The sequence below is a fragment of the Chaetura pelagica genome, unplaced genomic scaffold (assembly GCF_000747805.2).
Source record: "Chaetura pelagica isolate M959 unplaced genomic scaffold, ChaPel_1.0 scaffold83, whole genome shotgun sequence".
Classification (NCBI taxonomy): domain Eukaryota; kingdom Metazoa; phylum Chordata; class Aves; order Apodiformes; family Apodidae; genus Chaetura; species Chaetura pelagica.
This window is the reverse complement of record NW_009952893.1, coordinates 2,425,982-2,442,463: the sequence shown is the minus strand read 5'-3', so window position 1 is coordinate 2,442,463 and position 16,482 is coordinate 2,425,982. Positions and strand designations below refer to the sequence as shown.

General features: G+C 39.3%; 2 protein-coding genes across 2 annotated transcripts in view; both read left to right on the top strand.

The window, feature by feature from the left end:
• The first annotated feature begins 1,513 nt into the window (after positions 1-1,513).
• TTPA (tocopherol (alpha) transfer protein) lies at positions 1,514-13,096 on the top strand. The gene is made up of 5 exons (XM_009995590.1): positions 1,514-1,708; positions 6,047-6,200; positions 7,484-7,677; positions 10,578-10,688; positions 12,917-13,096. Exons 1-5 carry the CDS (start codon positions 1,514-1,516, stop codon positions 13,094-13,096), a joined length of 834 nt encoding a protein of 277 aa, XP_009993892.1.
• A 2,399-nt stretch (positions 13,097-15,495) lies between these two features.
• The window catches only part of GGH (gamma-glutamyl hydrolase (conjugase, folylpolygammaglutamyl hydrolase)), a 14,047-nt gene continuing 13,060 nt past the window's right edge, over positions 15,496-16,482 (top strand). Inside the window, exon 1 of the mRNA XM_009995589.1 lies at positions 15,496-15,538. Coding sequence (XP_009993891.1) covers positions 15,496-15,538 — 43 coding nt within the window. The remainder of the gene's footprint in view (positions 15,539-16,482) is intronic.

The window sequence follows — 16,482 nt, the reverse complement described above, 5'->3', positions numbered from 1 at the left end:
TAATAAAAAGCATCTGTATTTTCTTACACTTTTTCTTTTTACAGACAAAACCTTAAGTGGTAAGAATACTGAAATGGCAAAAATAAGTGCTCAAAAAAATAAGAAAGAGGTGTCTAAAAACATTGTATGATCTTGCTGTGATAACCCTTTGTATTTGTCCTGCCACCCATGCCTGGGTTACATGTTTGCATGCCATTTTTTCCCATGGAGGCTCTGCCCAGAAACAAAAGTTTAGCACAACCTGCTGCTACTGCCCTCTCCACATTCCATTCTCTTTGTTCCTTCTTATATTTCCACCTTGCTTTTTCTTCTAAATCTAGGGCAAGTCCCTACTTCCTCATGCCTTCTTCTTCTCTGCCATTCTGCATGTCCACCTTTAATATACTCATCTGCTGCACCCAACTGTTGCTCAGTTTTTATCCTTTGCTGCAACACTTTGCGCCTGCAAGCTTATCTTTCCTGTTCAGTCCCTTGAGTTCCTGCTTTAATCTCTCTTCTTGTGGCAAGGTTATTCATACCCCTTCCACTCTTTATCTATCTGCATTTAGTTGGATAGATTTATTTTTTCTTTCACTTTTATAAAGCTGAGAGGGATACCTGTAGACATGTCAGTGGTAAGACTCCCAAGACATGGCTAGAGATGACCGAAACTAAAACCAAAAAGTAAGGAAGTATTCAGTGTACCTATAGAGAGCTAGAGAAGGGGGAGATAATCTGAAACAAAGTTTTGCAAACCTTTTAATAGGCCTAAGTATGCGTTATAAATTCTATGTTAAATGAAGTAGGCCAGAGTGATCTCATAGGAAACCTCATCTAAGGAAAGGGTTATAATAAAAAAGCTAAGAGCAGCAATGAACTGTTCACCTTCTGTAACTGAACTTGCTCCTTAGCGGCAAAGTTGGAGTAAAGCTGAATTAAATTTCACCATCCTTTCTCCAGTCAAGAGTGGATACATTTCTATCACTGCATGTTCAAGTTAATGATTAGGTGCTCCAAAGAAGTTTTCCACCAACACTTCTCCCTCCTTTCCACAGGGTTCCCAGCTGCAACGAGGTTACAGCCTTTCTGCCATCCAATACGTGAAGATGGCTAATTTTCCCCTAAAACGCAGGTGCCCTCCTCGGCAGCGTTCAGGGCTCTGGGATGACCAGTCTGTGGTCCCGGCCCAGGCAAGGGCACCGCAGGGTGAGGCTGCAGATCCTCCTTGAGGTGGGGCCGCCCCTCTGGCTCCGGGCCGGGGCAGGCACAGCTCCTTCTCCAAGCTGCAAGCGCAAAAGAGACGGGCTTAGAGCGTAAAATCCTAAAAACTGGCTAAGTCCATAAAAGCGAGAAAACAAGCACCACAAGACCAGCCGTCGAGGCCCCTGCCTCGTCCCCCCGTTCCGCTCCGGGTGGGAGGGCGCTGAGGGGTTAAGCCCTGCCGGGGGCGGAGGCAGCCGGGCTCGGTTTCCAATGGGACCAGCGTCGCGGCGGGGCTGAGCGCGCCCGTCGCCCCGGAGCCGGCAGCGCCGGGATGTCGGGGGGGCCGCCGGGCACCGGGCACCTCAACGACCTGCCCGACGACGCGCCCCAAGTGCGCAGAGCCCTGGCCGAGCTGCGACGGCGGGCGGAGGCTGAGCCCTGCCAGCGCTGGGCGCAGCCCCTCACCGACTCCTTCCTGGTGAGGTTCCTGCGCGCCCGAGACTTCCACCTGGACCTGACTTGGAGGGTAAGGAGGACGGGGGGAGCGGGCGCTGCCGCTGCCGCCCCGCCGCGGGCCGGAGGGTCTCCCGCCGTGTGCCGAGGGCGAGGAGCCTCTCCCGGCTCTGTGTGGAGAAGAGCCCTGCCCAAGGCCGAGCAGGGAGTTTGAGAGTGTAACTCCTTGCTTCCCACGCGTAGCAGGATGCCGTGGTGTCCTGGCTGACTTGGTTCGGCCTCGGTGTTCAGCGTGGTAAGGTCACAACTCCCATCAGAAAACAAAATCCTTTCAAGGACAGCCTTGCCGTGCTTATCAGGCTCCGGTAACTTGATACTAGTAATGACACTAGTTTCACCACAGATTTATAATTACTCTTATGTAAAGCTATGAGTAAAAACTTTTCTCTTGGAGGTTACTAATTTACAGCGCTCCTTTCAGGCTTTGGTAAGTTTGGGTACTTTTCTTGCTGTTCGTATGGCTCTGCTTACTCGTATAAGTGTTGCTAGTTCTCAGTGCCTCTGGATACTGTCTTTCTATACTTAAAATAGATTATACTCCCTGGAAAGTAATGAAATTCTTTAAATTCAGTAAAAATGTAACATCGAAGCTCAATGCCACGAGGTGTTTTTGCAACACGCTACTTAGACTTTTGTAAGTGTTGTTTCTACGGCATTCAAAAATGTCTAAATATCTAGAATCCTTGTAGGAGTTCTGGTTGATAGAAAGGTATGTAGCCAGACTTTGTCTTTGCTTTGAGTTTGACATATGCAGGAATCAGGATTTCCTAATGTGTTGTACTGCAAATGCATTGCTTAGTATAGCTATGGTGTACAAGAAGGATTTTTTCCATACTGTCAGACATACTGCTGAGTTTTGGGCATTATCTCTGAGTATCTTCACATCATTCAAATATAAATGCAAAGTTTAAATCAGTTATTTGGCTGCTTTTCTTCCATCAATACAGAGGGATTCCTCAAAAAGGATGGAAAAGCCCCTTATTAGGCTTTCTGGACAGGCTGGATGGGACTTGGAGTAGCCGGATCTAGTGGGAGGTGTCCCTGCCCATGCAGGAGGGTTGGAACTAGATGATCTTTAAGGTGCCTTCCCACCCAAACCAAACCATTATATAATTCTCTATGACTGTTGAGGAAAAACAAATTACTCAACCAGTCTTCCTTTGTGCTAGGCCAAATGTCTGAATTTAAGGGTATGCCAGCCTTTTCCTGGTTGATAAAGAAGGAATGCGTGCAGAATTGGGGAAGTTCTATGTCTCTCTAAAAATATGTTAAATTCTTTATATATACTATGTGTTTAAATTCTGTGTCTAGCTACACACAGACAAGTACATAAAATATATTTGCACAAAGGTGTGTGTTTATGTGTGTGTATATATGCATACTTATATTTTAAAGTTTGAGGTGTTGGTTTCTGCTCCAAAGATTGCCAGTAGAAAATATCTTTTTCTTAAATATTGCAAGCATTGACACAGTAGAAGCCTAATGCTGTCTGGTGTTCTTGTTAATATTAATAAATAGCTTTTTAATAAAGAAAAAAAAAATGCACATACAAATACATTGGTTTATGTAACAAGCACATTGTTTCCTAGTTCTTTTAATTCTAAGTAAAGTACTAAGTTAACTTGGTTTGTAGCACATGAATATTGGATTAATCAGTAACTTCATAATTTCTGATGTTCAGGAGTCTGAAACTGTTCCTGACAGACTTCAGGACAAAAACCTCTTAATTAATGCTTTAACTCCAGACAGTAGAGTTTTTCAACCAGCTTTCTGCATTTTTCAAGTTATCATGTACTTCTTTTCAGATGCTGAGCAGATCTTAAGTAGGTTATTAAGTTTGTAAACAGAGATAATTATACATTGAGATGTTCTCCTTGTGTTGCAAGTACACGAGCCCTTTGTTATCCTAGGTAAAGATGTTCCTGTTTTTCCTGGTATGAGGTTTCTTAATCTTTCAGACTGGTTGTTATGTATAATATTTATATTTTTTTCCTCACTATCTTTACTAAAAAAAAAAAAAAAGCGAAACTAGAATTTTTAAAAACAAAGTGAAGCTTTCAGTACCCAGTGCTAGTTCTTTAATTCCGTTATGTTTTTAAGGGTTACTCATGTAAATAGCTGTGTGTGACTTGAGTTTGTCCAGCTGCTAAGAAAGGGATTGTTGAAGTAAATAAAAACTTGCAGAATATGTATCAAAACTAGCTGTAGATGCTGTGTAAGATTATCTAATGCTAACCTTTACTTCAGCTCTTAAGTTATTTCAAGTATGTAGATTATAAGTTTTCAAAATCTGAGAACTCTTCAGCACTTTGTGGTTTTCTGGCCAAGGGACATATGTTTGGAGCTTCACAGTGTTACCCATCTAAAAGATGTACCACTTGCCCATGTCATGGAAGGTGTTAGAACTATTCCAACATTATATTTATTCCTTAATGGATTCTCCAATAGGTAAATTGTCTTCTATAAGGATCTTGAGTGTGTCACACGCTGCAAACACCACTCCCTTTCCCCTAAGGTCCAGAACTTAAAAATCCTTGTTGTTCCCAACTTGGAAAACATAAATATTAATGAAAACAATAAACTGACTGGACTGACAAGATGGGACTATTTAGGGTATTGAACAAATGTCTCATTTTTATTCTCATCTTGATTTTGGCAGGCAGCTCTTTGAAAACGTTTAAATATTTATGTAATAATTGATTAGGTTAATTAAGTTGTGATACAACAGATTCTAGGAGAAAAGGGAGATATTACAAAGCTACAAATGTTTGCATAGTCGTTCTGAGGGTTTTGTGTTGTTGGGTTTTTTTTTGTACTTTGCTGCTGTTCAAGTGTCTGTGTTAGAAAGACCAAGGAAGAGAATGTAAATTATTGACAATTCTGTCTGGCTGGCACAGAGTGGTTGGGATTGCTCAAACAGTGCCCTTTGTAGAGAGTCAAGCACTAACAGAGTGAGATAATCAGGGTACCTCATCTGGCCAATCTTTGCAATCATAGTAAATTTTTCCTTCCACAAATTAACTTTACTCCCTCTCCCCCCACCCTTTTTTGTTTGCTTTTAAGTTAGCCTAGACTAGAACTGATTTAATACAGTTTAAAGGCTTCATTTCTATGGTGTGTGGTTTAAGATGAGGCTTTTTTTCTCATTGCCAAATCAAATGGATTCTAATGTGGCAGGTGAACTTTTTTGGTTTTGTACCTAGAAATACATATTTTAGGTGCTATTTCCGTGGACGACACAGGTAATTCTAAATCAGCCTGTGATCTATTTGTTAGTAAATTCTGCTGACAGTAAGATGCTAATCCCTTATAAATACTTTCCTGGTGACAATCTGTTTGAGAGACCTTAAAAAGAATTCGGGACTTATCTGAGCAGAAGAGCCTTAAGATGAAGGAATAGTATGTGTTACTATGCAAAACAGTACAAGAAACTTGGAAGTAGAGGGAAGGCTAAGAAATAAAACTGATTCTCTAACATAATCATGTTATGTTAGAGGATGGTAAGTCTTGGATCTCCCTCTAGGAGTCTGGAAGTAAGTATCAGCATAGCTGATGCTGGGTATTCCAAGGGGTGAATTCAGTATCATTTGAAGTTACCTCTGACCTTCCACACAGCCCCTCCTGTACCTTAGATACACTAGTTTATGATGCTGCCTTTCAGCCTTAGGAGGCAGGTGAACATGTTCCTGATAATGGACAGGATCTCTACTTCAGCAAAACAGGATTTCATTCTTTACACTCCGGGGAAACTGTCCAAAGGGTAATAGACCCGCTACATTGTTATATTTTGCCATTTTAGAGGGTGGGGGAGACTTTGAAAATGTGCTTTAGATATGCTGATGATCAAATCTGTTGCAAATAGTAAAATGAAATTATTAACAACAAAGAGTACAAAATGGGCCCATACTAAGCAGGGGTGGGATGGTGAAGGACAAATGTTCTTCTAAGATTTTGCACATCTAAGTTCAAAAAACTCTGGATGGATTTTATGAACTATCAAACGGAACAATCTTAAATGTAACCTGAGTAAGAAAACTGGTTTCAAAATGTATTTTATGTAGAAACTACTGATGTTTTCTCTATATTCTCATTTTCTTTTCTGACCCAAAATGACAACTGCAGTACATCAACAAGTTGACGGGATTCTAAATTCATTGTAACTTACTTATTTGATCCAATATGGCAACCTTCTACCACTAGGAGAGATTTTTATTAAAATACACAATGAAATGATAGCTAATTTAATTAATTAAACCTCTGTCTGGGACCACATGTTGAAAACGCATTTTTAATATGCTTTTCATGCAATATCTGAGACCTTCTGTCATCCCCATTTATTTTTTTTCCCCAGTTATTGAAGAATTACCAGAAATGGAGAATTGAATGCCCAGAAATAAGTGCAGATTTACAACCATCTTCTATACTTGGTCTTTTGAATGCTGGCTATCTTGGAGTCCTGAGATCCAGGGAACCACATGGAAGCAAAGTTCTAATATATAGAATTGGTGAGTGACAAAATTGCTTGGACCTGTTTCACACCTGGCTCTGGCACTGTTTTTGTTTTGTGGTTTTTTTTGTTTGTTTGGGTTTTTTTTATTATCACAACTTGAGCAGCAAAATAAAGTATTTTATGGGTAAAGCACCAGGGGTTGGTAAAATTAGATAATATCAGAGTAAGTAGCAAGGTAACGTATTTATGTTCCCTGATAGAAATACCTTTTTAGTAATAGAAATGTGAGTTTCTTAAGCTGTAACAGTTATATCATTTGACTTATGTACTGGTATGGCTAAAGCTGTACAATTCTTTATGAAGGACTTACTTTAGTGGAATTCTTGTCTACATCAAAAAAAGCCCTAAGGTTCAAACCCTAAAACTTGCAAGAATATGTGGTTATTTGTGTCCAAGTGTCCCAACAATTATTTATTTCTGTGAAAATTTGCAAAGCCATGTGCTAAAACTGTAGTACTGGTGCACATGCAGCACAGAGGGAAGAAAAAGAACAGAAAAAAAGGTGTACAGCTAGTTACACCCCAAGTCCAGTTTAGATGTGGATGAGAAGTTCACTGAGTTTGCACTGTTTAGATGTAGCCAGAGGGCCCTATCTAACAACACTCTGAAGATCTTTGATTTGTTTCATGCACTCCCAGAAGTCTTTTTACAAAAAGATGTATTTAAATGATCACATGTTACCTTATTTCTTTGTGCTTTTTTTGGACAGAGAAATAATTTTTGCCAGCTTTTCAATAATTGTTTTAGTATCATCGGGTCTAGGATAAATTAATGCATCTCTTTGCTAAGTTTTGTTCTCTGAAGTCTTCATCTAAGGTTAAGGCTCATCCCCTTGAGTTCATTCCTCTGGCCTCAGAAAAAACAGAAGGATTCACTGAATCTTGGCAGAATTCTGAATCTTGGCAGAATTCATGCACAAAGAAAAATTACATTAATTGATTGGATTGATAATCTGTAGTTTCTGCTAACATGACTTACTGAATTAAGCTGTTCCGTAAAAACCTTGTACTGGAGGCTATGGCAATAGGTGTAACATACTACATTAGGTGGCATCTACAACTATCTGCTATTGGATGACACCATCTATAAAAGAATTCAAAGGATGACTAACAGACCAGGCACACAAAATAATTTGTGTACTGGCAAATCTCTTAATTTCAGGACCTTTGATGTTGCTGGTTATGTTTTGTTCCTGAGAAGCATGTAAGAAGCAGTAACAAGCAAAAGCACTGGTGTGGTATCCCCATGGTAATGCAGTGCAATCTACTTTCTTTTCAGCACAATGGGATCCCAAGTTATTTACAGCATATGATGTGTTTCGTGTAAGTCTTATTACATCTGAACTTATTGTAAAGGAGATTGAGACTCAGCGGAAAGGAGTCAAGGTTATCTTTGATCTTCAAGGGTGGCAATTTGCTCATGCATTTCAGATCAGTCCAGCAGTGGCCAAAAATATTGCTGCTGTGCTCACAGTGAGTATGACGTACTGCTTTATTCTTCTTCATTGCTATAACTCCCAATTTCTCATCTGTTCTAAGCTATGGTAAATTTTCTTTCCCTTGATTATTTTAGAGTTGATGCAGCTTGAAAGAACAAAATTTTAAATCCATTAGAAGTCAGATAGCTCAGGAATAGGTTGTGCTTGATTTGACTTGAAATATGTTCTTGTATAGCAGTAAGTGTCCCTTACCCACTGATGTTTTAAGAACTCCACTGACCTGTTACAACATGTTACAGTTTTTCTGGTGTGTATAGTGTGACTAGCAGGACCAGGGAGGTGATCCTGCACCTCTACTGGCTTTGGTGAGGCCACACCTCAAGCACTATGTGCAGTTTTGGGCACCGCAGGATAGGAAGGACATTGAGGTACTGGAAAGGGTGCAGAGAAGGGCAACTAGGCTGATTAGGGGTCTGGAGAACAGGTCTTATGAGGAAAGGCTGGGGCTGTTCAGCCTGGAGAAGAGGAGGCTGAGAGGAGACCTCATTCCTCTCTACAACTGAGAGGAGGTTGTAGTGAGGTGCATGTTGGCCTTTTCTCCCTAGTGACTAGGACAAGAGGAAATGGGGTCAGGTTGTGCCAGGATTGGATATTAGGAAAAAAAATTCTATGCAGAAGGAGTGGTGAGGCATTGGAACAGGCTGCCCAGGGAGGTGGTAGCATCACTGTCCCTGGAGGTGTTAAAAAAACAGGTAGATGTGGTGTTTCAGGAGATGGTTTAGTGGTCACAGGGGTGTAGGGCTGATGGTTGGGACTTGATGATCTTTTCTAATCTTAATGATTCTGTGATTCTATCACAGGAATTTAATGAGTGTAAGAGCAGATTAAGCCCAGTTCTGTAAGGTTCTGTGTTCATTATTTCATTTCACCTCCTCTCTTCCATTCTTTTATGGAGTAACTCAACATTCAGTGCTTTTTTTTTTTCCCCTGAGGCTCAAAGAAGATGAGAAATAGCATGTGCTAAGAGTAGTTAAGAGCACTACAGTACTAACTTGTTACCAGTATGGATGATGCTACCTAACTATATTCAGCTGTTATTAACAGAATATATAATGTTTTTGTTCTGCTTGCTTTTTGCCTCTCAACATGAGCATTATTTTGTGTAACTCACTGCTACCTCACCTCCTCTTTTTCACAGCATTTCTGGGGACTGTATTGTCATTAAGACTTGTTCTTTCTGTCAGATTTGATTGAACCTTGCCAACGGATTTGAGGGAGGATAAAAAAAAAAAAGAATAAAAGAAAAAAAAAGGGGGGGGGGCAGGAAATTGACAGGCAAGCTAGAGTCTACTCCTATCATCTCATTTTTCTTCAGAAGTGAGGTTGAAAATAATAAACAGTTGAAAAACAAACAGTACTAATAAAACTGTTAGTCTATTATATGGAAATGAGCCAGGTCTGATTTGGTAAGTTTCGTATCTGAGGTTCAATCAAAGCTTAGTTAAACTAATTAACTAATATAATCAGAACTTCAGCTTCCTTTTTGTTATCTACTGTAAAGCTTTCTCTACAGGGAAAGCAGCAGGTATTCCCAGCTTTTCACATCCAGAATAAGAACTTCTGATGTTCATATCATCCTGGGCTGGATCTCGTGGTAACAGGACATATGAGAGTGTTTCAGTTGATTTCTGAGGCAGTAAACAAGTTGCTAGTATTTTTTTAACCTTGAAATAGAGCAGAACGTCTTAGTGTTGTTAAATATGCATACAACTAAAAATTAAGGAACCACAGTTTCAGCCCTGTATTTTTCTTGAGAAATGTGTCTTGCAAATTACTGTCCTGTGTGAAGAAACACAAGATAATAAAAGGAAGTAAGTCGGTAGGAGTGGAAAACATAGTAACATTAGTAAGTAACATAATCTAGAAAAATCTGTTGCCCGAGGAGTGAAAAACATTGCAGCAGACTTTAACTATATGATAATACATAGTAGCATGCAGCAAAGCTATAATCTGATAGTGTTAAGGTCTTTCTCATACATAAAAAATTTACAGGAGTGCACTTATGAAATTTGTGGGGTTTGGGTTTTTTTTTAAAATCCATCTAAGAGTGCATGAAATAATGTAAGAAGAGCTCTGTGTAGGAAGTAGCATTTTTAAAAGCAGAAAACCTTTGGTTGCAGAGCTAATATCAGTTGGGTCGTGAATGAAAGCTACACTTTTCTCATTGCATAATGCTGTCTCTGAGCACTGCCATTTTTTTTTTAACTTGTATAGGCTGAGGACTTCTAAATGAATCTTGAAAGCAGGTAGAAGTATTTAATATTATAAAGGCTGTATGCCAGATATAATTTTAATTTTCATTATAGCAGTAATCTTTTTGTAAAGCTGAATTTCTGGCTTGGGCAAATTCCCAGTAATTTCAAGGCTCTAAATTATAATTTATTTAAGTTAAAGCTAGTGCCTCAATGTTTTATATTTCTGTGTATTTACATAATGTGCTTCAGACTGTGAACTGCCAATGAAAGCACATGGCTGGATAGCTATTTGTTGAATTAGCAGCAGAATCTCTGCCATGAAGAATTGTACCTCTGAGGGAAGGCTGAGGACAAGCTTTGTGTACATTACTTATGTGTAATTGGATGAGGATTTTGTTGTTTCTTTGGTTTTGTTGTTTGTTTTTTTTAGTAGCCTCTCCTCATACTGTCGGGATTTTTTCTTTGTTATTTTTCCTTCTAATGGGAGGAACAAGATGTAATTTTCTAGGCATTGTTGTGGCAATATAAACTAATGATACTCCAAAGTGCAGGTATTAGCAAGCTCAGGAGGAATACTATAACCTATAAACTAGATGGTTTTCACAGATTGGTCCTTAACAATAGAATCTTTTCAATAATATTTTCTTTTTCTTATGCTGTTTTTCATGTATGTTGACAGGATTCCTTTCCACTAAAAGTTCGAGGTATCCACTTGATTAATGAGCCTTTATTCTTCCACCCAGTCTTCGCTCTAATTAAGCCTTTTCTCACTGAAAAAATAAAAGAACGGGTGAGTGCACACGAGTATTTCTTTCTGCCACAAAACTCCTACATGAGAATCTGCAACACTTCCTTTAGGATCTGATATTCCTGAGCACTAAAATGCATAAATAATTTTTGTGTTTTAGGCCCAAGTTGCAAAGCATTTGCAGTTTTCAATGTTGTGAGATCTGCAAGTGGTTGCTGTTATCACCACTACAAAGATAAAAAAACGTGTGATGCAGATATGTTAAATATTTGCTTGAGGCCACGCAGCATTTTTTCTCCAGGACTAGGAAGAAGTAGGTCCCCATCTCCCAACAGTCTGCCTATAAACGACAGTAGGAAATTGTCACTGAACAATGGTGTTATGCTCCAAGTTGTGCAGAATTACTAGAATACACATTTTTCAATCTGAAATGCCAGTAGAGGTGTTTATGCATAAAAATAGGTCAGGCTTAAGTTCAGAATTTCTTTCCACGTAGCTTCTTAATTATTTTAAATCGTTTTGCTGGTTTAAATCTGAAAACCCCATTTATATTTGGATGCAAAAACAGGTCAAGAATTCTGTAAGAATTCTGGGGGTTGTAGCCTAGGAGAAATATTGGAGGTTTCAGCTGGCAGAAAAGTGTTAACAACAGGACTAAGGTAGAAAATAAGCAATACTGTCTACTGTTATTCCTCTCTGAAGCTTCCTTGTGCATGTGGGTCTTGTGCATTTGCAGTAGCCACTGCACTCTAGGCCAGCAGATCCATATTTTTCTGGTCACCGTTTGCTGTTATTTGCCAGTCGCCTTTTCCTAGCATGTTTGTTTTGTTATGGGAGAAAGGCAGAATTGTTTCTGCCAGCCTTGTGCAGTCAGTCCCTCACTCTGAAAAGGTGATTTAAAAAAGGGACATTCCAGCAGCCTGGTGCCTTGGCCTTTCTTCTCTCACATTACTAATACCTGTGAAACAAGCCCCTATCACCTGAGCCAGCTCAGAATCTCAGGCCTGAACTCAAAAAGCAGAAAAGCAGTCAGATGGACAGTAAAGGCCTGAAAGAAGATAAACCAGATATTCCAGTTCATAGAATGAAACAGAAGCAGATGGACTTGTCTCCTGTCTTAGAATTTCAGGTATCATCTGGAAAAAATCCTCTAAGGGGCAGTTCCATATATCTTCGTAAGAGTAATTACTCACTCATTTTACTTCCTGAGGAGGAAGTGTGAGATAAAAGGTGGCCAACTACCTTTTGAGGGCAGGTGTAAGTCTTTGTGTTTGAGTGTTAAGTGTTTGTAAGAGGCCTATATGTTTTCTGAGTGGAAGTAATGAACAGTGCTTAGAAGTAGCTATATGTTTTCTGAGTGGAAGTAATGAACAGTAAAAGTACAGTAAAGCAAGAAGAGAGGAACTGAATCATAGAATCATAGAATCCTAGGGGTTGGAAGGGACCTTGAAAGATCATCTAGTCCAACCCCCCCTGCCAGAGCAGGGTCACCTAGAGCACATCACACAGGAACGCATCCAGGTGGGTTTTGAATGTCTCCAGTGAAGGAGACTCCACAACCTCCCTGGGCAGCCTGTTCCAGTGCTCTGTCACTCTTACAGTAAAAAAATACTGAAGCTACAGTATTACAAGGGTTAAAGTGGAGGAGCAGTTCAGGATCGAACTTCAGTTGGAACTGAAACATTAGGACTGAGATAGATTCTTGTGAAAATCCTTCTTTGCACCTATCTGAACCTAGATACATACTACATAATGTTGTTTTTAAATACATGTGACAGAACCAGATAAGTAATGTGGCAGAACCAGATAGTAATGATCAGGAGCTAAACACCATTCTTTTCTTGGAAATTACTGAAAAGCAAGTACATGGTCTCTACCATGACAAGACCAAACCCCAGACTTCCAATGGTTTAGCTCAGTTTACCTGTATGGAGGCATGTGTACCCTCATCAGTGTTGCTAAACCAGTCTGGGACAAGTGGACAGTTAGTTTCAGCCCCTGAGTTTGCAGCTGCATAAATTGCATTTCTGTGGTTGTAGTCCATGCTTCTCCAAGATGCAGACACTGAGCCAGACAGAGTTTGAGCAGCATGGGAAACTCACATTGTGGTACTTTCTTCTTGATGTAAGGAGCTCCTTATGAACAGGCACACTTGTTTAGTCGAGTGAAGCTAGTGGCTTCAGCTCTTGCACTAAATGTCTTTGCTGCCTCTTTTCAGTCAGTAGTCTAGCATTCATACCCAAATAAATGCTTTCCATAATTTATTTTAGGTGCATATGCATGGAAGCAACTACATGCAGAGTCTGACAGAACACTTCCCAGTCAGCATTCTCCCACAGGAATATGGGGGGGAGGAAGTCTCCATTGAAGAACTGGCCAAGGAATGGACTGACTTTATAATGGCGTCTGCAGATTATCTTCAGAGCATTTCTCTGGTTGCCCGGGAATGACCTCACTACAGTATTATATCAATTCTTGAACACTGGAAATGGAAATAAGTTTTTAATACAAAATTCTTCATGTAAACTTGAAATGTAAATGTAAATTGTCAATGAAACCAGTATGTCTTTGCAGGGCACTGAGTAGCCCATCAACTGCACTTTTATACTAACAAGTCAAGCAGTATGTACATCTGAAGAGATAAATTAATTCTTCATGTTTGCAATTGTATGCCAAAAAGCTATATAGTGCACTGGATATCAGGGATCAATACTGCTGCTGTTAGGTCTTTGGAGACATCTCATCTGTAATAATGGATCCCAGAACCTTATGCTTAGCTCTTGTATCTTGGCTTGTCAAGATTATAGGATACAAAAAAGAACAGGATGTGAATGGCGTAGATGAGTTTGTTGTGGAAGTATGACTACAAGGCTAATTTACAAGGAGTGAAGAGAGCCTGCTTTTTTGATTGATTCTCAGGGAAAATGGCTGTTTTCTTAGTTTGTGTCAAAGTAAAAATTAGTCAGCAATAGTGGGACATTCCTGTTACTGTGTGCTGCTTCTGCAGCTTTGCTTTTTGTGCTAATTAACACAGTAATCGTCAAATTTTATAGAGGAAGACGGGGAAAACACCAGGTACCTATTCTTCAAATGACAGTATGAGGAATCAGAACTAGCCAGAGAGTCAAAACAGCCTTGAAAATTCTGATTTTCTTTTTTCAAAGAGATACTGTCTGTGGACAAGCTAAATCAACTCATTTACGATCACCTTAAATTTGTACTGCATAGTACTGAAGAGGCCAAAGGCTTTTAGCTGTTCAGTATTTTTGGAGGGTGAAGTAGGTTATCCTTTGTCTTGGAACTTCAGAAGTATTTGTTGTATTGTTTAAGTGCACTTGTAGGTCACTTTGGACCTCAGCATAGGAAATGCTGGGTATCCTTATTTTTATAAAAGTAATTGGCAACTCATCAGTCGATATCTTCTGTTTTGCACTGGAAGAGATAATTTTTTAATTTCCATTCTCTTCTTTACTTCTGTAGGAGTAATAAAAAATAATTGTGTGAGGAACAGATTTATGTTTCTTAAGGGACCTGATTCGGACATGAGCACTGCATATGTGAAAGCTATCACTCATGTAGCAGTATCATCCTGCAATCCTGAATATTTAATAATAATTTACTTTTCATTCAGCTTTTTGTTAAAAGCTCTGTTAGTACACCAACTGCTAGAGTTCATTTACCTGATTTTAACTCTGCTTTGTAGTAAGCCAAAGGGTCTTTGCGTAAGCTTTATATATTTAAGCATTCCATATGAATCTTTGCATAAATGAATCCATAAAAAAATGACTTTGTTTCTCAGGTAGCTTGAGATGCTCACTTCAGTGACTTTGGAATCTTTAGGACATTGGGAAGTTATATTTATAAATGTTTAGGGGAGAGAAATTAGGCTATCTTGTTACATCAGAAGTGTCTTGTTTTAGATTATCATTTAATATTGCATTATTGCAAAAGCCACTGGAAGCTATTCTTTATTAGCAAGAGGAACATCTGTGAAAGGCCATAGAGTATTTGTTTGGTGTAGTTTCTTCAGCTCTGGTAAGGCTGATGCCAGATACAAAATGCTTTCAAAACTAACAGGGACTTTTAAAATTTTTCTTCCAATTCCCTTATTTACTCAAGTGCATTTTTCATTCTCTCTCAGAATATCTTTTATATGGAGCCTAAACTTAAAGAAACATTTTTCAGATACATTTTAATATATTCAGGTACTTCATATATCTTTTTCTCAGATTGAACTATTTTATGATATAAAAGCTCCTTAAATAGAGGAGTTCAGTGAAGTGCTAATTCTTCTTTATAAGGAAATGAACAAAGTAGTCAGGCATCTGCCAATTCTTCAAGTGTGTAACTCAAGTTCCAAGTCATTTATGAACTGGACAACTGAAGCTATTGTCTTAATTTTATGCTCTTTCAATTTCAATCATTGAATGTAAACCACATACAGGCATGAACTGTGTTTCAGGGAATAAGAAAATATAAACTTCTCATATGCAACCAGTCTCTGATCGTTGCTGTTTTATGTGGCGGAGACTTCATTTGACTGCATATGTGTATACACATGGACAAAGCTAGCTGTTTTGGACTTAATTTGGACTACACCAGCTCTGTGAATATAAAATCCTAAATGTCTTTTAACATATCTTGAATCTATTACTAAATGGTAACATGTTTGCACAACAAAACAGTTAGAGCACTGAGTGCAGTTCTTTTTTAGCGAACTGTTAATTATTTTTAATGTTTACATGTTATATAGAAGGTAGGAACTATGTAAGGGGCAATTGCAGTTCCTGATAATAATGACACAAGGTAATTAGGATATTTGCGTAAAAAATTAAGAGATACTAGTAGGATGGGTGGTGGTACAGCACCTTTGAGCTGCAGTCAGCAAAAAGGTAAAAATCTCTAAGTGCATTATTTAAGAAAATCAGGAGTGCCTCTAAAAAAAAGTAATTTGTTGTTCCATTATGCAAATATCATTTACTGAGTATAAGCACAATGTAATGTACAATGTTTTTTAATTTTGTATGTATTAACATCATTATATTAAAACATTTCTAGCTGTTCTAGATCTTCTAGAAGAAGCCTTGTCTGTTAGTGATTATGTTACTGTTTGAAGATGGCTGCGGAGGAGACATTATTTATTGCATATTTGTGCAAAGCTGGGTGCTTGGTGCCTTCCAAGCACACCAAACAAGATTTTCCATGACGTTTTTGTACACACAATTATAAAGTTAGGATGCTTCCAAGTTCATCCTCCTTATAGTGACTGGTTAGCGATTTACATACATATATACATATTACATAACTTTTTCTGCTTTCACGCACGATATGGGGAAGGGTCTACATCTAGGCAGGGGTCTTTTTGACCCGGCAGTGTAATTTTTAGTATTATAATGACATTATAATTAGCTAGGTTCACCTGAAGGACACAATATGCAACTTCTGAAGTTTCAACTGCCCAAGACTGGTTTAGCCATCAATCTTCTTGATTTTGGTTCTTCTTTATCACATCCTGCATTCCTTAGGTCTAATTATCAAGTCTTCTCTGCCAAGTTGGTGATTTACATGAGACACTCCTTAAACCTATTGATTAATTGCCTTCTTCAAGGCCTCGTTACTGCAGGATGTCCTTGCTCAGCGCTAGCCGAGTGCATCTTGCACCAAATAACCACATCACGCTGAATTTCTGAGTTATTTTCCAAGACCACCAGCATCGTTGCCCTTGAGGCCTGTGCAGGGCGCTGGGCAGGCCCCGAGCCGCCCCTCCCGAACTACATTTCCCGGCGTGCCCCGCGGCAGGCCCGCAGCCCGGCGGGGCGGGCGCTGAGGGGCCGCG